General features: G+C 47.6%; 1 protein-coding gene across 1 annotated transcript; it reads right to left on the reverse strand.

The window, feature by feature from the left end:
• Window positions 1-9,720: 9,720 nt before the first annotated feature.
• LOC306816958 (uncharacterized protein) lies at window positions 9,721-20,599 on the reverse strand. The gene is made up of 10 exons (XM_079333438.1): window positions 20,177-20,599; window positions 19,745-19,784; window positions 16,562-18,721; window positions 14,690-15,760; window positions 13,707-13,757; window positions 12,670-12,770; window positions 12,317-12,381; window positions 11,604-11,755; window positions 11,358-11,510; window positions 9,721-10,310 (listed from the first exon to the last, which is right to left on the reverse strand). Exons 1-10 carry the CDS (start codon window positions 20,306-20,308, stop codon window positions 9,991-9,993), a joined length of 4,245 nt encoding a protein of 1,414 aa, XP_079189564.1. The 5' UTR covers window positions 20,309-20,599; the 3' UTR covers window positions 9,721-9,990.
• Between the last annotated feature and the right edge of the window lie 2,098 nt (window positions 20,600-22,697).

Genomic DNA, 22,697 nt, shown 5'->3' on the forward strand with positions numbered 1-22,697 from the left:
GTGAGACATCAAGCAAGCAGAGAAAAAATACACAAATACAACATGAGAATTTAAGATCCAGCAGAGCAAGTATTTGGGCAGCGAGGGGAGTTGGTAGTTTCCCTCACCTCTAGAGAATAGATGGAAACCAAAATGGAAGAGAGAAACTCAAAACCAGAAGAAACACGTGGGAGTTCACTGAGCAGCATCCAGACAGTTCTGAACACAAGCTGTACAAGAGTGGCTTTCTGCCACACTGCAATTTGTGCCAAGAACACCCAAAAAAGTATTTTTAATGCTCTAGATTGCTACCAGCAGCTCTCCCTTCACAATCAAGGTCTTTAAGTGGCCAAAGCCTAGGAACAGAAATCAGTTATTTAATTTCATGAAGTTTACTGTCAGGAAAGGCCAACAGCCAATTTTAAGGGAAATTTGTACCAATGCATTTCCTTTAACTGAATAAAAGAAATTAGGAATGAGTGCATTATCTTAAAATGTTCTATTTTAGGTTACTGATCAATTTGAAGATGAGAAGAGTATTTTGTGATCAAGGGCATAGTTGGCAAACAGTTAATACCTGAACTTGGCCTGTGTCCCTTGTCTAAAATAGACTTTGTAAAAGGATTTCTCTTTTTTTAATAGTTGCAGGACTTTCAAGAAGGATAAATTAAATTTAGCAGAGGCTTCAAATGTGTACCTTAGTTAAGCAGATCTGATAAAGCAGCCACAAGATAAGACACAGATTTGATAGAAAATGGACAATTGATAAAAAAGAGGGTACAGCATTAACCTTTCCATATCAACAGCTAACTCTTTACAATTGCTGAAAGAATTGCACCCAGAGGAATGAGATCATACATTTCACTCTTACCTTTGTCTCTTACAAACTGGACTGGACTTAGTATGAATCTTTAAATAGTCAATGAAGCAGGTAGAATTGGCATCATTACATAGTCTGGTAAGATGGCAAATAGCCAGGAAAGGCTGCAGAGATAATTTATTTTGAAAAACAAATTTTGTTTCTCCAGGACAGAGGTCAGATAGCAACAATTAAAAAGAACTTTGTTCAGTGCTTCAAATAAAGCAAGGATAATAGAGGTTTGCTATAGGAGGCAGGCGAAGCTGTATGTAAGGGTCAGCTGATAAGAGCAAGAAGAATTTAAACTATAATGGAATAAATAGCTTCAAGAAGTGTAACACTGAGAGAAAATGTGTATGTTGATGATTGGTGCCACCAAAGTTGCCCCTGGGTATGTGAAAGAGAGAATTTATTAAAAGAAAATAAATGTGAAAATGTGCTAGCTTGAAATCTTTGGGGATTCAGCAGAAATGTTATTCCCCCAGCTAAGCAGCAGCCTACAGCACACAGCTCCACATTCATTAAATACATGCAACTTTTGCAGTTTCTTACAGAAAAAAAAGGACTTTTTCTTCTTCAGATGATCCAAGGTTTATAAGTAATATAGTCCCTGGGAAGCATTTACTGGCAAAGACACTTGAGCACAAGAGAGAGGCTGTAGACAGAAAGGAACAAATCTGGCAGGTAGCTGCAAGAACAGTCATGCCAAGACCTGTGGCTTCCCTGATGGATTTGGGAAGTACTGATGACTTCCTTGAGAGCTGCCTTGAACATCCAGTATTAGGGCAGGAGTTCCTGCAGTCTGAGGAATGAGGCACTGCTGTTCTTTAGGGGATACAAAAGACCATTCTGTAGTCACACTGGAGGCCCCCATGCTGTTCCCGAGTAAAATAATCAGGAAAAATGCCTGAGCACACTTTAGTTACCACACTCTAAATGTACTGAAAACAGTCAGCTGAATTTATGAGGATGAGAAGAGTATCAGAGACACCTGCTCATAATCACTTGTACTGCTGGAGCTTTGAACTGAACCTCTCAGTCCGTGCAGCCACTGCCTGTTGTCAATCTAGAGGGATTCCTACCAGTCAATGTGTTTGAGCTCCTGTTTTAATTACAGAAAGGATTTTAGCATGGACATCTCCCTCTATTTGTTTGACCTTTGACCCTGCAGCCTTCTGCACAAGAAATAGAAATTTTTTCATGAGATTAAGACCTGCAAGAGTAAGATACTTGAGTATTTTCTGCAGGATATTAATGTAAAAGTAAAGAAATATGTAGCTAAAGTACTCTGTATTTGATTTTTGTTGTTTGTTTTTAAAATGAAGCAAATTCTTACCACAACCAGAAATGCAACAAATCTTCCTTTCATAAAGCAGCTGGGAGAAGGTGAACAGCAAGTCTTTGAACAGTTTCATTTGAAAATGCTGGAGGAACCTAAATCTTACCCCTTTTTCCTTTTCCTTTCTCTTTTCCTTTTTTTCTTTTTTTTTCTTTTATTTATTTATTTATGTATTTATTTATGTATTTTTTTTTTTCCAAAATGATTTATTATGGTTAGCAAAGCATGTATAAAAAGATGGGGTAGGGAAATATTTTGGATCTGCTTCTTTTTCCTAAGTAGAACTGTATAAAAAAATAATTTTAAATTCTCAAACCCCGCCAGGCACTCAGAAGTGGGTGTCAAGGTGATAATAAAAGGACAATGTAATTTTTTTAGGGAAATACTGATAAGGCAGCAGCAAAAGGATTAGCCAGGCTGGCTGCAGCCAGGGATAGTGAAATATGACACAATAAAAACTCAGTTATTGAGTTAAGGGCAGCCCTTTGGACACAAAAGACTGAAATGAAGAAAAGCTGTGGGTTGCTTTGTTCTTGAATATGACACATTTTCTTTCTTCTTCTTCTTCTTTTTTTTTTTCTTTTCAGAAGCATGAAATATTGCAGTGATAATGGAGATTGGATAAAAGATAAAAGCCCAACCAAGGAAAATTCTCAGAGGGTTTATTTAGGAATCTGAAAGAGCAATTTTCTTCTAAACATCATCTGCAACAAAGCAACCCGACAGGTGTGAGTAGGGTGGGACACATTTGCCTGTGTTTGCATTTCTCAGTGCAGATTTCAATCAGAGTGGTAGAATCACTGGAAAAGACTGGAAAAGACCTGTGAGATCATGGAGTCCAGCTGATAACCCAGCAAAGCCAGGCCACCACGAACTCATGTCCCTAGGCACCTCATCTGAACAGTGTTGGAACACTCCTGGAGACAGTGACACCAGCACTGTCCTGGGCAGCCAGTTCCACTGCCTGACCACCCTCTCAGTGGAGAGATTTGCCCTGATAGCCAATCTGAATCTCTTCTGGCATCACTTGAGGCTGATTCCTTTTGTCCTAGCACTTGTTACCTGGGCAAAGGGACTGACCCTCACCTCTTGCAGGCAAGAGCTTTGCCCATTGCCCCGCTCAACAAACTATTTCAGCTTGTAAAAGAGTAATTTCTTACTCTTCTTCAGCTTGGGTCAGGATGTTCAGAGAAGTTGTGCGGTGCTTTAAGCCATTTTCCTGCTTTGGTTTAGTGCTGCTGAAGTCAGCCATGGGCAGGCCTTGTCCTGGGCCTGAAGGCTGAGGGACTCTTCTCCCCCAAAGCTGAAAGTCTCCAGCCAGTCCTGCTTGCTCCCTGCATAATTTGGTGCTGCCCATTCTGTGCCATCAGACCATCATCCTGGACGAAGGACAACCAGAACACAGATCTTCCCATACTTACTGGGAATCTTTTCCAGGCACGTGCTGCAACTCAGCCCTGCAGAAATCCCAGTGCTGTTTGTATGCAGAACAGGCACACACTGCTGGCTCAGTGCTCCAGCAGCCTTGCAATGACAGCCCTGTTATTTACCACCCATTTACTGTACATAATTAAGGCTTCCTGACATGCAGCTTGCTCCTGCTCTCCCTTCTGCTTGGTTTTGGTGGGTTGGACACATAAATGGTGCTTTTTGGAGCTGTGTTCAGGGGGTGCTCACAGTTTGGTTTGTCTGCTGCTGCAGCAGTGGGAGCTGTGAGCTAAAAAAAATGGAGACACCAGCTTTGCTGACAGCAGCATGCATCCATGGATGCTGTTGCCTGGATCCTTTTAGGGGGAAAAAAATTGGAAATATTTTCTATGGTGTTTTCAACCAGCAGAGGGGCAGGGTAGCTTTTCCCCTTGCTAGTAATGTGAGAAATCCCCACTGTAATATCTAATGCTTATTATCCTTGATAGCTTCCTGCTATCCCACATTTGTTGGCATAATCAAGCATATCTTTACTGCAATATATCTTTCTCATGTGCAACCCACCCTTAAGAGAGCCATTGTGGCTGATTAAGTTCAAAATGTTGCATTTATTCAGTCATGTGCAGATATTTTCCTCCATCCCTATTTCTTCCACCTCTGAGCAAATCCAGACCACTGCATTTCCCAAAAAGCAGCTGAAAACACCCAAATCTATAATTACAGACCCTCACATCCAGCTGGCACAAGTCACACCAACAAGAACTAGGGGGAAAAATTAAAGTTCAAATGCCCAAAACAAATCAAGGCATGGCTAAGTCGAATGATTTCAAGGGCAGATCTAAGATGCACATACCAGCACAAATATTTTGGTGATCTCAGTTAAGAGACTCCACCTCTCTCCCTCTTCAGGGCCACAAAGAAAGTTAAGTCACTGCAAAAACATTTTGGACTGAAGTACTCCAGCAGGAGAATGCACCCTTCTTTGGGGTTTTAACTGTTAAAGCCTTATAAAGCAAAAAAACTTACAAACAAAACTGGGATGAAATCAGTGTAGTAGGATTTTTTTTATTCTGTTCTCTTCTAAGTCTAACTATGAGAGCTTAACGTTCCCTTCAGGGTGCTTTTAAGCCTGACACTGAGTCTGAGACTGAGACACAGTCAATGCACAACTGAGGACAGATTGTTTTTTACCTGCTGTACATTGAATCCAGACATTCACTGGAAAACTGAAAGCAGGCTTGGAAGTGGAGAAAAAGTGTCTGGTGGTGCATGGTGGCACTGCCTGCTCATCACCCTCGTCCAAGAGCCCACAAGAATTTGAGGGTGGGGGAGAGCTATAATTACATTTCTGTGACAGTAATTACATATATTTCACAGTTTAGCTGATGCCATGTGGCACAATAGGTGCTGTGAAGAATACTCATTTATTAAGTAATTTATTGCATAATAATTAACAGCTAATCACTTGTGAGTTAAGATGCTCTGGGAACAGACCCAATTCACAGTCTGTGCTGCCTCCTTCCAGGAAATATGACTATTTAGAGAGTGTTCCTCACCCCTCAAAAGTCCCCATCTCTGCAGAGCCCTTCTTGCATTCACAGACATCTGCAGGTGACCACTGTGTGTGTAGCAGCAGGCCCAGCAGAGAAATCAAACCCTCAGGTGATATCCACAGGGTGGGCAGGGAGCTGCAGCTGCTTCCTCTGGGATGGAGAACAGGCTTTTAGACCAGGCTAGAAGAAAAATGCCATCTCTAGGCCTCATTTTTCTGCTCTGCCTCATTAATTTGAAGCTGTTGTAGATGTATCTCCACTTAATGACCATCACTCACTTGAGGGAGTATCACTCAGTCAGCCAACAAAATACTGCTAAAATTTTCTGCATTTGAGCTGGCATGGCAAAACTCACTTTCTCCAGGGATGATTGGCCCTAGTTTGTGGTTGTATTACAGGCTAATGCCATTCAAACCACAGCATGAAGCCACACCCCCACATTTTCACTCTAGTAGCCTGTGCCAGCACTCAAGTGGGATGTCCTCCTAAATCCACTGCTTCATACAAGGACATCTGAGCCTCTGGAGGTTTCCCTCAGAGTGACAATGACCTCAGCAATACCCCAGCCTCTACCAACTGGCAGACTGTCATGGGCAGCAAAGACACACGAGGGGTGTCCCAGTGGGCTGTGAGCACCCACATCCCTTTCACAGCTCTCCTCTTGCAGGAAAGAAAACCAAACTCAGTTCAGCATGTCCCTTGACAATGATTCTCCCCTTATATTATTTGTTGCTTTCACGACTCAGGTTAAGGTACTAGCCATGGCCACCACAGGTTGAATGAGATGTCTCCCATTTTTCTTGGCTTCTCTGATGGTAGGTGCCAACAGAACGAGGGCTTTCCCACAAGCAACTGCCTCCATATCTTCTGCCCTATCTTGATGGTCCAAATCCTCTGGACAGTGCTGTGGGTCCAGATGAGGTTTGCCCAGCCTGCTTCAAAATCCAGGGAAAAAAACCAGTCAGATGAACTTGAGAGATCTGGAGAGAATGTGTTCAACCAGGTTTGGTAAATGTCTTTAAAGAAAAGTCAGCTGATATATAAATACTGTTCTTCATCTGCAGTTCCTAGGGCATGTCTCAATCTCCAAGTAAATCCTGGACCCTCTGAAACTCTGCACACACCTCAGTCACTTAGCATGAGAGAACAGTTCCTACTGAAAAGAAAAAATCATTTGTGGTGGCTCATAAATCATCAGAGTGTATTATTTCATATGGCCACGGGCTGTGAGCAAGCAGAGCACTGCACAGAGAGGTGACAAATTCATTTTGGATGTCAGAAGCAGCAGAGCTTCCAATCAATCTCTGGACTGACCAAATTCAGATTTACAGATCCAGCAGATTTGTATTGTTTTATTGTCTATTAATTCATTCCACAGCAGGTGAGAGAGGAGAGCAGATGCCAATATCCTGATCTCCAGCAGAGGGAAGGAAGTTTGGGACAGAGTGCCTGCTCAGCAGGTTCACTGGTGACATGAAGCTGAGAGCAGTGACTGATACCCCAGAGTGCTGTGAGCCCTTCAGAGGGACCTTGACAGGCTGAGAGATGGGCAGGGAAGAACCTCCTGGGATTCAACAAGGGCAAATGCAGGGTCCTGCACCTGGGGAGGAACAGCCCCAGGCACCAGCACAGGCTGGGGGGACCTGCTGGGCAGCAGCTCTGCAGAGAAGGACCTGGGGTGCTGGTGGGCAGCAAGCTGTCCATGGGCCAGCAGTGCCCTGGGGGACAAGAAGGGCAGTGGGATCCTGGGCTGCCTCAGGAACTGCTCTGTCAGCAGGTCAGGGGGGGATCCTGCCCCTCTGCTCAGCCCTGGGGAGGCCAGTCTGGAGTGCTGTGCCCAGTTCTGGGATCCACAGGGCAAGAGAGACAAGGAGCTCCTGGAGCGGGTCCAGCAGAGGGTGACAAGGGTGATGAAGGGACTGGAGCACCTCAGTTCTAGGAGAGGCTTAGAGAGCTGGGCTGCTCATCCTGGAGCACAGACACAGAGAATCCTCATCAGTGTCAGTCAGTGTCTGCAGGGAGGGTCAGAGCAGGGCCAGGCTCTGCTCGGCAGCGCCGGGAATGGCACAAGAGGACACGGGCAGGGGCTGAGCTCAGGAGGTTCCACCTGAACATCAGGAAGAACTTTTTCCCTGTGCAGTGCCCGAGCACTGGGACAGATTGCCCAGAGAGCTTGTGGAGTCTCCCTGCTGGGGACATTCAAGATCCATTTGGACACCACCCTGTGCCATGTGCTCTGCCATGACCCTGCCTGAGCAGGGAGGCTGGACCAGGGGATCCACAGGGGTCCCTTCCAGCCTGACCCTTACTGGGATTCTGAGACATCAGCCCCTCTTAATTCAGCTGGGAGAGCAGGAAAGGAGTGATGGGTTGTTCCTAAAGCCAGCCCAGAGTTTACAAGGTAAAACAGTTTCTTTAGACAAAGTGGAAAATAAAAAGCAACACTATTTGGGAGTAAATGGTGAACTTTTATAACAGGGAAAACACTTGCTAACTACTGCTCACAATGGGCTTGGTCTCCGGCTCTGTCCTGCTGTTGCACACGCAGATCACACACATACCTTAGGTGCACCAACAAAAGCCTGACATCTCTCCCAGGCACAGCCGTGAGGGGAAGCTGCTGTCACTTCACACCAGGGAAGGAGGGGCAGCATGCCGTCTCCACCTCCTGCATCCACCCAAAGCCCAGATGGAGCTGCTGCTGCCGTAGCTTTGGCTGCAGAAAGCCCTGCCCAGGCACATGGCTCCAGGCATTCCTCTGTGCATGAGCAGGAGCATCAGCGGGACATTCTGTCTGCATGAAAAGCTGCAGGGAAAGGTGATCCAAAGGGTCATCCATGGATGATCCTCATGCTTGGGTTACAGACTACAGCTGTATTAAAGGGGTTTCCAACAGTGTGGGGCTCACTGGCTCCTGGAAAAGCTGAAAAGAAAGCAGAAGCATCCATCTGCTTATCAATTGTTTAGCTTTGGGATCCAAACCTTACCTAACTGGGAGAGAGAAGAATTAGCAACCTGGAGAGGCCCCAAGCCCCCTTTGTGGGTCCAAGAAGGGAAAAGAGGAGATGGTGACTGACCAAATCCAAGGCCAAGATAATGACAGTATTATTTTAGCTCCTGCTGCCTTGCTTTGATCTCAGCAAGGAAACATGCACACTCTGTGCAAACACATTAATGGTTTCCTTCTCTTTACAATGGAAAATTACATGCACTTATCTGCCTCCTAGAGAGATGTTTGCATTTAATTCTCTGCTATTTACAAAATACCTTGAAAACCACACATAGAAAATGGTTGGTGAGAGGTGATTGCTCCACCTATGTCAAAGGAAGCAAAGATCAGGATGGCTTTGGAAGATCCATTTTTCTGTTTCAGATCCCAAAAGTGGATGGCACACTGAAGTGAGCACTGTTGGGGTGTGCATGCAGGGAGGTGTCAGCTCTTCCTCACCTATCTCTGGCAGAAGGGCCCCATCAGCATCAGCTAATTTGGATGAGCTGTTCTGGGAGAGCAGCACAGCCAGGCCTTGCCAGAGGGGCACGGCAGCTGCCAGCTGAGCACGGAGGATGTTTGTTCCTTTATCACCTCAGTGCAAACAACATGCTCTCACCTGGTTCTCACAACACTGGCATTTATAGTGCCCCAATCTGTGCTGAATCTTGCCAACCACGCCTTTGGCAAACCCCCCCCCCCTCCACACTGCAAATGCTGCTTCTTCACCACTGCAACAGCTGAGATAAAAGAACCTACCCCCCAGGTTTTTTCTTTTTTGGGTTGGGGGTGGGCGTGGTGTGCAGGTTTTGGTTGGTTTGTTTTGGTAGGGTTTTTTTGTTGGATTATTTTTTGGTTGGTTTTGGTTTTTTGCGTGGGGGAGGACTACTGAAAAGACTAATCCTAGAGAAAGGCCACAGGTCCCCTTTTCACTTCATCAGTATTCTCACCTGCAGCAAAAACACAGCAGAGCCATTTCCAGCCTCTTCTAAGCTGACCCTGCAGAGCAAACCCTGAGCTGGCCATATCCATGTGCAACCCGCTCCATAGCACATCCTGCTCAAAGCTGCTCCCCAGGCGCGGGGAGCGGCTCCGACCGGACCCGTTCTAGCCAGGGACTCCAGCCCCAGCCCCGGGAGCATCTCCCAGGCAGCTGCAGCCAGCGCCTTCCCGGGATTTCGGTGGCAGACAGCTCCCTCCAGTGGGACACCTGCACCGCACCATGCGCCTTCCTCCCGAGGAAAGGGGAATTCCGACCGAAACCCCCTCCAAAGGACAGGGGAGTGCCGGGCTCCAGCTGCGGGACAAGCTGTGCTTTAAACCCGGCCAGGACCCTGGGGTGGCGGTGGGGCTTTTTGCAGCCAGCACCTACCCAAGAGCCAAAAACGCTGTCCCCCATCATTCAGTGAGTTGTGGACACCTACCATAACCTGACCAGGTTTCTCACCAACATTTTAAGTCAAGTTCTGGAGGTGTTTCTCAGCCAGGCTGGAAGAAATACCTCACAGATCCTCAGGTCAGGGCTACCCATAGGGCTCTGCTAAGGGGCAGGAGAAAGCAGGCAGCACTAAGCAGGATGCAGAATAATTTTTAATTTCATATGAAGCACCAAAACATTCTATTTGCTTTTTTCTTAAAAGAAAAAAAAGTTTTTAATTTTCCTGTGCAGATCTCAAGTAGGGTAAATCAGCAGATGTACAGCAGTGTGGAGCAAACATCTTAAAAAAATAAATTACAACGTGAGGGACACTGCTGTGGGATATTTGTGATCCATGAAACAGAAGCGGGGGCACAGCCCAGTTGTGTCAGTAGCCCTGGGAAATGGCGGCTGCACCGAAGCCCCTCAGAGTGGGGGAGGCGGCTGTGGGAACGCCGCCCCAGCCGGGCCGTGCTGGGCACGGACGCTCCAGAGCCACTCGGGGGTGCGGGCCCGCAGCTTCAGCTGGAAGGGGTCGAGGCGCAGGCACTCGCTCAGGGCGTGCAGCTCCATGGGCGGCTCCTCTGCGCTCCTGCCCGCCGGCCCCTCGGGCGCCGCGCTGCTCCCGCGGGCCCGGCACCACACGGCCCTGACGCTCAGGGCGGCGAAGGCCACCAGCAGCACCAGGCCGGCCACCAGCGCCGCCCCCGCCAGCGTGTCCGCCTGCCGCAGCACGGTGCTGATCCCTGCAAGACAAAGGCCACGGCTCATCCCGCTGCCCCGCGGCCTCCGGCTCACTCAGGGCCCCGCATCTCCCCCGCCTGCAGGCCCGAGCATGGCTCCCAAAGCTCCATCCCAGGGAAATGCTTTGACCGAGAGCAGCACAAGGATGGTGCTACCTCCAGAAGAACCCCGACAGAGCAAAGCCATTGCCAAGCCCCCGTGCAACTCTCAGAGACTAAAAGATCTGCTGCTGTTCCCATCCAGGCCTGGAGGGCTCCTCCTCATGGCCCAACAGATAAAGATGGATTTATAAAATCCTCTCTTTCAGAATATAACAGTAACCAGCTGATCTGGCTTAGACTGCACAAATTGCTAACTAACTTGGTAGCATGGGTGAGAAATTGTATTTGGCCATGAGCTCAAGGTTTAAGCCACTGCAGGGGTGTTGAAGTAGTTTTGGTAAAGCAGCCGCAGTGTTTGGAGCACACACTGCAGAATATTGCAGTTTTCCAGCCTGTGAGGCCCCATTACTCTGCAAGATTGGATTAGCTACCTCTGATTATAGCATGCCATCTGCTCAACCTCGTGTCAAAGCTGGGTAAACATCACTGTCCTTCTCACCAAGAGCTACACAGAGTGACCAGAGAGCACAGGGCACTCCCAGGAGCCGCCAGGTTTGCTGATCACATCACTTACAGCAGAGGGAGCTCGTAAATCACCCCGACCACACTTTGCTTGTAACTTCAGGGCTCACATGTGCCAAGTTGTGAATGCACCCTGATGCAGAGAAAGCAGCAGTCTTGGGGAAGGGAGGCTGAGACTCGTGGAAAGGTTCTATTCCCAGCTCAGAGCTGCCTTGCAAAGACATTACACATCCTTGCCAGGGACACCTAAAGCCACCACTCCAGTGGCGTCACACACAACACATCAGCAGAGGGGCAGGACCCAGGCTAGGAGAGAGCCCCTTGCCCTGGTGTGCTCACCGCAGGCTGCACAAATGCCTCTCCCGCACTCCCACCAGGAAAAGAGCAGCCCGCGAGAGGGAGCAGAGCTGCAGTTCCATCCTCTACCTGCTCGGGGAGTGCGGACGCAGAGTGTGCCGGACTCGGTGGGAGAATGATCCTCGTAGCCTTTCTTGCAGCGGCACAGGTAGGTGCCCACGCCATTGAAGCACTCTGCCTCCTCCCCACAGAGGTCAACCCCAGCCTGGCACTCGTTCACATCTGTAATGGGGCAGAGATGCCCTAAGTCAAGTCATAAAAGGGTTTATCCCAGCAGAAAAAAAAAAAAAATTAAAAAAAAAGTGAAGCACTCACCTTCAACAAACAGTGAAACAAGCTGCAGCTTCTGTCTGCCCACCGAGGTGCCAAGCAGCCCCTCCAGCTGGGAGTGCAGGAGCAGGGACACGTTCCTCTCCTCTGGCTCCAGGTGCAGCCAGAAGGTGAGCAGCAGGTTGGCATCACTTGTCCTGTGGGCAGGGGAGAGCCCAGGGTGAGGCAGGAGGAAAACACCACTGCAGGCCCAGCTCTGACAGCCCATTGGGACCTTCTACCCTTGGCATGGGATCGTGGTACTGCAGGCTCTTGCAAAGATTATCTGTGCCAAGAGGCAGCTTTGCACTGGGGCCATAGGCAAAAGGACAGCCCAGGGATGGCTCCTCATCTGGAGCCAGGCTGAAATGACCAGCTATTTGTCTAAAGTGAATTGTAGTAGCAATCTGCAGTCCCAGACCAGCCTCTGCTCACAGCTCCCAGCTTTCTCCAGCAGGCACTGTGGCAGGCAAGTTCCCTCCTTTCCATTTTACACCTATATAGACCCAGAAAATACTAAACATCAATTTTCACCATCTTTCCTCTAGAAAACAGTATTTTCTTTTCTACTTTCAGGACAAATTAAAGATCAAGGAAGAAGAACAAACACATATCTCTTCCTTGGGAAGGAGAGTGAGAAACTAAGACACTGCTAATCCAAGAAATACTGCAGATTATAACAGTTACCTGCCAAACCAGCAGCACAGCATTAACCCTACCTTTTGATATCCTTTAACTTTATTTCACTGACTGTATTGTCAGAAAGCTTCAGGTTCTTCTGGATCTGCAAAGGAACAGAATGACCAGCACTGCTTTGATGGGAGTATGACAGCAAACAGCTTTTCTCACTGTAGCAACCCATCTTGCTCTCCTCCTTCACAAACCACCTGGGATGCAGGGGGTGTCCCATAGCCCACTGCTCTGAGCCCTTTCTTTCGAAGAACACCAGTTGTTCCCATCTGCTTAGCTCCAGGTCATCTCCCCCAAACACAAAAGCACAATATGGATTTTTCTATATGAAGATTTGGGACATCCCATCTGTTTTTCTCCACCTCCCCATGCCTGCACTTACATGATTCATCAGAGATTCAAGGAGACCCTTTTGGAACTCATTTCCACCATGAGGAATCCAGTCCTTGGGTTTGATTTCAACAGTGACTTCAAACAGCACATCTGCCAGAAGACATAAGATCCTGGCATGTCCAAATGCACTTAATACAAACAGGTTCCTTAAATGAGTTAGTCCTTAAATATCAACACTAGAATAGCACCATGCTTGTGCAGGTCAGTGCCACACAGGTATTTCTGGGGGCTATGCATCAGGTAGGACAAGTTGTTAAGTAACAGGAACACAAACTTTAGTTAATAATTGTTGATGAATACTAGAATTGATCTTCCAGTGAAAAACTGATACAAAGCAACATATCCAATCACATTCACATGCTCTTTAGCTCTTGTTTCCCAATGGGATTGTCATAATTATTGATGGAATCTAAAAGCCAATTTCTCTTGGAATCCAGACTGGCACAGATATGCCAGTTGGCTGTTTAAAATCTATTTGTTCATTAATATTTCCCCAGTTCAGAGCTCAGGCTCCTTTATTATTGACTCCTTTGTGCAAGCTGTTTCTGTGGCTTGCTGGGCCATACAAGCCCTGCATTTTATACATATTGTTTAGTTTGCTCTCCCATAATAGGGTTTTCCTTCTCTCCCTGGTATGAGGAACAGGATTTCTGCACATTTCTGATTCTGGTAGTCACAGGACATCCATTGGAATACACTGGAGGAATTGAGGTTCATTCACCCTCATTCGTCTTAGAAAAACCTTTTTAAATAGCCAACAATTAATGCTTGGACTAAAACAAGCCAGCATTTCTGTCAAGGCTAGCACCTGAGCTCAGGTTTCTCCAGGGGAAATACAAAGTGGCCAAAACTCAGCCATGGGATTGCAGTGACATCTTAAAAAATAAGATCTTCAGAGTGGTTACTACTCAGAAACACTCCCACTGCTCTCTGAATGTAATGAGCAGGTGATGTCCAGCATAGCCTCAGGCAGCTCCCAGAGCTTAGGGCAGTGCTTTAAGACAAGCTTAACTCCATATGGCTCACCTCCAGGATGGGATTGCAGTCCTGTGTCATTCTTCACAGACGACATCAGATCTGCCAAAGCAAGGGAAATCATCAGGCTGCTATCACTGATGTACCAGTAATGGGGGAGGGAAAGTATGTTAGGTCAGTGTTACTTTGTAAAAAGTGTGCCATGTGCTAGGTCCTTCCTCTATTCTTCATACTGAAATTAAATATCAGGCTCTGACAACAATCTCCTCTACAGTGGAAAGTGCTCTTCAGAAAGAGATTACCCCAATAAAGCTCATTTCCATTTCTGGAAGCAGACAGACTGCTAGACCTGTGAAGCCACCAGAGCTGTTTGGATCCCAGTGGAGCAAAACAGTTTGGGCATTACATACCAGCAAATGCAAAAAATCTGAATAAAATCTACAATGGAGGGGCAAGAACAGTTTGGAGGTGAGGAAACATCAACTGATAACATATTCTGCTTTCAGGCAGAAATTAAAACATATCAGTAGCTAAATATTTAGCCTGTGTAAGTGATCTGCCATCAACTCCTAAACTTTCCTAAGAGACAGGAGTTTTTTTAACCTTTCTCCAGCTTCTGGAGCTCAAACTCAGTGATCATGCCTGGGAGCACTGTGGCAAGATACAGAGGAATCAATGCAAGACAGGCTGTTTAAAAACCAAGATGAGCATTCCCAGTCTGCTTTGGGGGCGAAATCACAGCTGAGAGGCTGGCCCCTCCATGGATAACTCAAAACACTTGCAATAGAAACCAGCCTGTCCCTATTATGACTAGCAAAATCCCATAGATGCCCACATTACAATTGACAATCCTTTGTTTTCTCAAGTCCTTCCCTCCTCAGATACAGGAGTCAAAGTGGTACCATATGGCCAAACTAAAGGTAACAGCCATGTCTACAAATAAAACCTCTTAAGAGAGTGCTGCATCACTGGAGGTGGATATTATACATTGTCAGACATCAGTTCAGCCAGTAATAACCAAGAAACCACCTTACCAAAGAGGTCTTCAGTTGTTGCTCCCAGAGGCACCACATCAGCAGCAGTCATGCTAGGAGAGGGGTAGGGAGGTGGTTTTGTGGTGGTGTTTGGTGGTGGCTCTGCCATCACTGGTGTCTGTGTGTGATATGCAGCAGCTGCCACTTCTGAGGGGCTGTCACTGGCCTGACCCAGGGTAGGAGATGTGTCAGAGACACCTACACTGTTGCTGGGCATCTCTGAGCAAGAGGAGCCAGCTGGGTGACATGGGACCATGGTGACCAGAGCAGTCCCTGGCTCCATGGCCCCCTTGGTCAGCTCCAAGGCAGGTGGCTCAGCTTTACCCCCAGTGTCTTGCCCAGCTGGAGCTGGCTCCACCAACAGGTCATCTTCAGTTTCTCTGTCCTTGCTGCCACCATCCTTAAGGTTCCTTTCCAGCCTGGTTTCATCCTGACCATGCTCACTCAGGTTACCACCAGACTGATCATCTTCCACGAGATCAGGAGAATGCTGAGCCACTTCTTCTGGGCTCACAATGTCAGGCTGCATCCTACCACCAGCAGGTGCAGCTGGTGGGCCTGGAGGAACTGTCAGCATGGGCAGTAAGCCTTTGGTCACCACTGTCCTCCAGTTCTCTTTTTTAGAGGTCTCCTGAGGAGCTGCTGTGGTATCACTTGAAAAGCCCACAGTTTCAGCATCTCTGAATACATAATACTGTCCTTTAAAATACCTGTATTCATGGCTTCTGAAACCACTCCCTGACAGAAACAACACCTGGACCTCAGTGGCTTGTGCAGCAAAAATCAGAGTGCCTCTGTTGTGGCAGGCAAACACCACTTTGGTTTCCACACTTGATGAGACCCCCTGGAAAATGATCTTGTCCTGGTTGTTGGCACAGCCATCGCTCCCCTGGAACCCCTGGACATAGATGACAATGTGCTTCTGGGGGCCTGCCCAGATGGTCCAGTTGCACCAAATGTTGTGTTCAATGTCAGCATGCAGAGGGAGGTAAAACATGCCAGACCCATTCTGGAAGAGGAGGTGGCAGCTCCTGATGGGAAAGTACTCTGTTACCCAGGGAGAGTCCAGCTCTGACACATCAGAACACAGAAAAGAAACATGCAAAGGTTATTATAGTCACAAATTATATCACATATTACATTTTATATTATATTATACATCAGAATTTTAGGAGTGCTGCAAACTGCCACAGGAGAGGCAGCATTTCGGACCCTCTCCTGCTACAAGATTTCTGTAGTTTCAGCCCCTGGAGCCACATATTCACATTTCAGCTGGAACCAAGCCTCTGTGAGGGGCTGTATGAAGCAGACCCAGTGCCAGCCAGCTCCAAGACAGACCCAGCACTGTCCAGGCCAGCAAGGGGTCCTCCCCTGAGGAGAAAGGAGTGGCAGAGATAAGGTGTGATGAACTGCAGGCCCTATTCTCCTGCCCCTCCAGACACATGGGAAGAGGTAGAAAAACCAGGAGGGAAATTGAGCCAGGGAAGAAGGAAGGGGTGGAAGGAAGCTGTTTTTAAGATTTGGGTTGATTTCTCATTATCCTACCCTGATTTGATTGGTAAGAAGCTAAACTGATTTCCCCAAGTCAAGTCTGTTTTGCCCATGATGTTAGATGGTCAGTGATCTCTCTGTCCTTATCTCACTTCAAAAGCTTTTAATCATATTTTCTCTCCCCTGTCCTCCTGAGGAGCAGCTTTGTAAGGCACCTGATGTCCAGCCAGGGTCACCTCAGCACAGTTCTCCCCAGACAGCAGGTTATGATTGCCAAGTGGAGACTGCAGGTGAAAGGCGCAGCCTTATCCTTGCCCCCGCCAAATACTTTTGACTACTAAAGGTGACTTATGCCAAGACACACAGTGCTGGGACACCTACCAGCATGTTTCCTTTGCTGTCCTTCTGACATCTGGGTATTCCTGGGTACACCAGAGGGCTCCCAAGTCTTTTGGTCTCTTGACAGTGTTTCTCCCCACAGAGCTGCAGCTGCAGGGTGTGCAGGAATGGTGCTGAAGGAGGCAGTTGTCCTCTGTCCTGCACCCACCTGCAGAGCTTCTGTGGTTCCCTGCATTTTAAATCCCCTGAAGTTGTAGGCAGGAGCTGGTTTGTCACTAGCAGCACTGTCCTGATGCTGCACAGGCACCTTGTGCTCCCCTCTGGTGTCAGACAGGGAAGCTGGTGGCACCCCAGTTCCACTGCTGACATGGGCCTCAGGCTGAGTAAGCCTCACACCAGGCCCTGGGACAGTGACAAAGACTGGGTAGGGCCTCCTGGCCATCAAGCCCACAGAGGCTGTGGTTTTGCTTCCCTGGCCACCTGCCTGTCCCAGCACCAACTTTTGCATCCCAGGGCTAAGGCATCTGGAGGACCCATCTGTGCCCAGTTCAGAGGCTACTGATGGATGGCAAGGTGGTGAAGGGGAGACCAACTCCTGTCCTCTTAGGCTAGCTGGGGAGATGTCCCTTTGCCTGAGACTGACAGAGTCCCCATCCAGAGCAGCTGGTAGAGAGGCCACCATGGACACAGACTCCACTTGTGGAGGAAGAGGTGCTTCAGGGACTAAATCCAGAGTGCCAGAGTCAGTAGGGACAGTTGCTATGGAAGAGGTCACCAGCACAGGGATGGTTTCTGTCTCCAGGGCAGACACATGAGTGAGAGGATGCTCCAGCCCTGTTGGCAAAGCAGGTACAGCCAGCTCTGGTGCTGTGGGATGTGGTACTGTTCTCCTGACAGCTCCCCTAGAATTTCTCAGTGGGAAAATATCCATGAGTTTTGTATGTTGGAGGCCAGTTGTGCCTAGCTCAGGTTTAGGCATGGACAAATGCCCCAAACTGCTTTGGCTTCTCTCAGGTAGCAGCTGCAGGCAGTCCCCGGTAGAGGGGCTCCCCAGGCTGGGCATCAGGCTCTTGGCAAGGCCATCAGCTGGGACACTCAGCAGGGCACAGCTTCCATCCTTCTCCAGGCTAGCTGTGCTGAACTGGCTGTCCCTGGTGGGACCTGTGCCCTCCTGGCTTTGTCCTGTGCCAGGCGACAGAGGCTCAGAATGTGCAGCCAAGTCCCCATGACTCGTGCCTGTTGGTTGAATGGTAAACTGCAGGTGTCCCAGACCTTTAGGCTTCAAAGTAGGACTCAGGGCAGGCTGGCTGCTCTTCAAACTCACCTCTGCTGGCTGCAGAAAAGGTTCTGCTGGATGGAAGGCACCAAGCAAAGGAGTTCCCAAAAGTGCACTGAGCGCAGGACCAAAACTCACCACACTATCCTCATTCACAGAGGGATTCTTCCCCCAGATGTCCTGTGTTGCAGTGGGGATTATTCCCTCAGGTTTTCCTATGCCTTGAGCTTCCTGAGCCCCCAGCTGCTCAGACCCCAGCCCACAAGGAGCTCTTGTTTCCAGAGGCTGTGTCCTTGCACGTTCACATAGGATAAGCTCTGCAGGACTTCCCACAGCCGTGGTGTCCAGAGCAATCCCTCTTCCCCGCATCAGCTCACTGCTCAGCACACTGGTGCTGCCACTTGTGGTTGCAAAGCCCAGTGTACCTTTAAGGTTTCCAACCCAGTCAGACTGAAAAATACCCCCTCTCTTTGGCAGTTTTGAAGCAGAAGTTCCAGAAATCACATCTTTGGAGGAAGAGTCACCTTGCTGGTCTTGGAAGATATAGTACTTCCCTTTAAATTGTGCATCTCTCTGGTTTGGCAAGTACCTCTTCAGCAGCACAACATGGACAGCCTGAGCAAAAGTGGCAAAAACATGCATCTCATTTTTCCAGCAGGCATAAACAACACTGTTTTCCACCAGGGAGGAGACTCCTTCAAAGAGAATTTTGTCCTCGTTTTTGTTGCAAGCATCCTTAGTGATAAATCCCCGGATATAAATGATGATGTGCCTCCTGGAGCCTGCCCAGATTGTCCAGTTGCACCAAAAGGTTACAGGGAAATCAGCATGGAATGCTGGAGGAGAAAACTCCCCATATTTGTCCTTCAGCACTCTGTGGCAACTTCTTATAGGCACGTAGGCCAATAACCAAGGAGACTCTGGCTCTGGAAGACAAGAAGCAACAACCAAGTTTTCCCCCATTTCCACTTCCAAATAAATAGTTACCATCTTTATTTCCAGAAATTATCTTCAGGATCCCTCTTGTCCCCATTTTGATACCTCCTGCTCCTGTTTGCCAACCAACACAGAAACCCATCAGTGGGAAAATATGGGAGCAAACCTTTAGAAAGCTGGAGAAGCCCTGGTCACCACCATCTCCTGCTCCACAAAGAGCCAGGCTGTGCCCCCACTGCTGAAGCCATGCTTTATACCCTCCCATGGCCATGCAGGAGCACAGAAGTCTCAGGACAGCCACTTGTCCCAGGGAAACAGCTTCTCCTCTGCAGGGTCAGGCCATTTAGGGATCACAGCTAAAGGCTCAGGGAGTTGCCCTACCTGGGTAAGTTACAAAAGCAAGGAGCACTGCTACATTTGGTTTCAGCCTGTGGGTGAGGTTTGTTGTTTATACAGCTGCAGAGCTATATAAACAGAGAGAAAGCTCCCCTGAAGGCATTTCCAATCTCTTTGGTTTAAAGGGCTCAGCCAAGCCAGAAGACATTACTGCTCCAACAGCATCTCCCCATAGCCCTCAAAGTGGAAAGCAGCTTTCCTTAGACAGGGAAAAGCAGTGTTTTCCAAAGCCACTTTCTCAAAGCCAGAAGAGTGGCAAGTCCATGATAGCTTTACCCTACAGAAGCACACTTCAGTTTGGGTTGACCTTTTACCACTTATTTTAATTGCTGCAGTGCTTTGCTCCTGCCTGCAGGACCTGCTCTGTGGCAGGGACTTGGCAGCCACAGGACAGTGGCACAGGTTATCTCCCACACCAGCACTGATTTCTCCCTAACCCAGCACTCAGCACTGATCAACCACATCCCACTCCCTCTCCACACCTTCCCACTGCCAGGTTGTTGCTCCTGATTTTCCTTGCTACTTATTGGTGGTTTGAAGTACCCAACAAATTCTGGAAGAGAGAGAGGAGAAAAAAAAAAAAAAAAAAAAAGGCTGATTTGACAACTAATTCTTACCTGGTTTAACCTTCCAATATTCCTGAGAGGATCCCCTTGCCTATAAAAAAAGTAGAGTCCAATTGCAGGCCCAAATACCAATTCCCAATGTTTATAACACTGCTCAGAGTAATGCCAACACCAGCCCAGTGGACAGAAGAACCAAACCCAGCCTGGGGTTTTGCCTGCACCTGGACCAAGTCCCAAGGTCACATCATTTATTTCATGGGATTATTAATATTCCCCATCCCTACATCCAAAAGCATTGCCTGATTTGTACTGCTGGACCACAACTGATACAAAAACAGCCCCAAAACACAGCAAGCAAAATCCAGTCAGGCTTTAATCCCTCAGGACCACGCAGAAGGGAGAAGGATTTCTAAGCAGGCAGGACAATGCAGTCAAGAGGGGAGTTTCCTACAGGGAGCCATGTCCCTACTTCCCCTCACTCACCCCTGGAGCAGCACCAGCAGCATCACAGCAAGGCCTTGACATCACCCCAGGACCCTGCCCAGCAGGAGCTGGCCCCAGCACCCAAGGCATCAAGAGCAGGGCCAGAATAAATGGGGAGGGCAAAGGCTTCATGGTAAAGGTTTACCAGAGGCACAACATTAAACGAGACCAAAAAAAGAAAAAAAAAAAAAAACCAAACCAACAAAGCATACAAAAACTCCCTCTCTCTCCCCAAAATAATCCCTCAGGCAGAGCAAATGTGGGATCACCACCTTTCCCAGACCCTCTCCAAAACATATCCCTACAGCAAAGGGGCTAGCCTGGCAGCCCACTCACTTATATAGGGTCCTGTTTCACCAGTGGCAGCAATTAGCTAATAGCAATTAGCTAATCAATGAAATGAAGCCAGCTATACCTTGTTAGAAACAGACTTGTCCTTTCAGTTTGCTGCCCAAGTGTTGTTTCTGTGCTGCATGTTTGGGTAAAAAACCATTTTTCTGTTATCAGACATAATATTCTAACCTCAAATTAAAGTGATGCTGATACCCCGGTATGACACAGAAGCAAAGCCCAAGTTGCTTGTTGCCTTATTAAAAAAAAAAAAAAAAAAAAAAAAATTCAACTACTGGAGTGGGAAAAAGAAGAGTCCTAATGTAAAAGTGTTTTCATCACAACATTTTAACCAGCTTCTGCTGAAGGCTGTTATTTCCCCTAGGGCTGCAGCATCCATAGACAGGACTGAGTGAAACAGGTGAAATTGCCTTGAAACACAAGCAGCTCCTCTCCTCATCTACATTTACTGAAGTGTGGAAAGCAAACAGCCCAGGTGATGATGTATAAATTATTAGATGCTTAAAATTCTTACAGCTGTAATAGTCTAACTTGTCATTAGGAGCCACACAGATTAGGCAATGAGGCTGTTTGACACGCAGTTTTGACAATATTGCTTTTAAAATGCCAATCATCATTCAGCAAAATAAAATTTGAAATCTATTTTTTTTCTTCCAGTTCATCACAGCCTGTCAAGATGATGGAGGTTCAGGGACAAACATCCCTGTGGGGTTTTTTGGGGTCAAATCAAGCAGTGCATCAGACTGTCCAAGTTGCTTGGGTTTTCAGTGATATTGGAGTAAGCAACTGCATCCCAGCTCCCAGTTTCTAAGCTTTTCCATCCACCCCATTGCAATCCCAATGACCAAAAGGCCAGTGACAGCCTGTAACTCTTGCAGAAAGACAAACCTTTTCCTCCCACAGCCATCTGTCCATAACTGCACATGTTCAAAGTGACCCCAAGCCCTCTCCTGCTGTCCAGGTGTGCACAGACCTGCAAAACCCCTTTCCACTTACCAGAGAAAGAGAGAATCTTGGAAAATCACTCTGAGAGGATGAGTCAAACCATTAATCAAACACTGCCAGGCCCAACATGAAACCATGCCCCTGAGCATCACACCTGCATGACTGAAATCCCTCCAGGTACAGACTTTGTCCTTATGAGGGACTTCAACTTGCCAGATGTTGGCTGGGAACACCACACAGCTGGCATAAACAGGTTCAGAAGATTCCTGAAACACCTGGATGATGATTTCATTGTACAGATACTAAGAGAGCCAACTGATCAAGATGTCCTCCTTCATTTGCTGCTTAGTCACAGAGAGGATCTCATAAGGGAAGGGGTCACTGGTGGCTGTTTTGACCACAGTGATCATAAAATCAAAAATCTCTGTTGACAGCCAGCAAAACTTCAACCCTGGACATGATTTCAGGATGCTCAGGGAAGTAGAGAGTAAGGTTCCCTGGGAAAACGTTTTTATAATTGCTGGTGTCCATCAGTGCTGGTCACATTTTAAGCATCGCTTCCTAAGGGCACAGAAACACTGAGTTCCCAAATTCCAGAAGTCAAGCAGACAAGATAAAAAGATGGCTTGGCTGAGCAGTGATTGCCTTCTGGAACTGTGGCAATAAAAGAAGGTGTATGCCCAGTGGAAGCAAGGTCAGTGGCATGAAGGAATACAGAGATGCTGTTCACTACTGTGGGGATAAAATTTGTGTGGCCAAAGTTCAGCTGGAGCTGAAGCTGCCCAAAACTGTGGGAAACAATAAAAGACCATAAGAGTTTTTTAAAAAATACAGTAATAGCAAAAGTCAGCAGCAGCAATAGAATCAACCTGATTCAGGATGAGGATGGTCACCTCACAAGCAGGGCCATAAGGCAAAGATGTTTGATGCTTTCTTTATCTTCAATACTGATGATGGGGTAAGGGGCTCCCAGTGCCCTGAGGACCATCCCAGTTCTCCAGCTGGACCTCCATGAATGGGACCTGGTGGGATTCATCTGAGAACACTCCAAGATTGGCTGATGCCATTGTGAGGCCTGTCTCCATGATTTTGAATTGCCTTGGGAATCTGGAGAGGTCACAGCTAACCAGAACCTGGCAAACATTGTTCCAGTTTTCAAGAAGGGCAAGAAGGATGACCCTGGAAACTTCAGGCCTGTCACATTCACTTCAGTGACTGGTAAATG

This window comes from Erithacus rubecula, assembly GCF_903797595.1.
Source record: "Erithacus rubecula genome assembly, chromosome: 2".
NCBI lineage: Eukaryota > Metazoa > Chordata > Aves > Passeriformes > Muscicapidae > Erithacus > Erithacus rubecula.

What these genes read in the sequence shown, in the direction of transcription:
- LOC306816958 (XM_079333438.1), bottom strand. Translation starts at nt 20,308, where the DNA reads ATGAAGCCTTTGCCCTCCCCATTTATTCTGGCCCTGCTCTTGATGCCT. An exon ending in ATATTGGAAGGTTAAACCAG is followed by an intron (nt 18,722 to 19,744) that starts GTAAGAATTAGT and finishes CTTGTCTTCCAG; the next exon opens with AGCCAGAGTCTCCTTGGTTA. An exon ending in TTGAATCTCTGATGAATCAT is followed by an intron (nt 12,382 to 12,669) that starts GTAAGTGCAGGC and finishes GTTCCTTTGCAG; the next exon opens with ATCCAGAAGAACCTGAAGCT.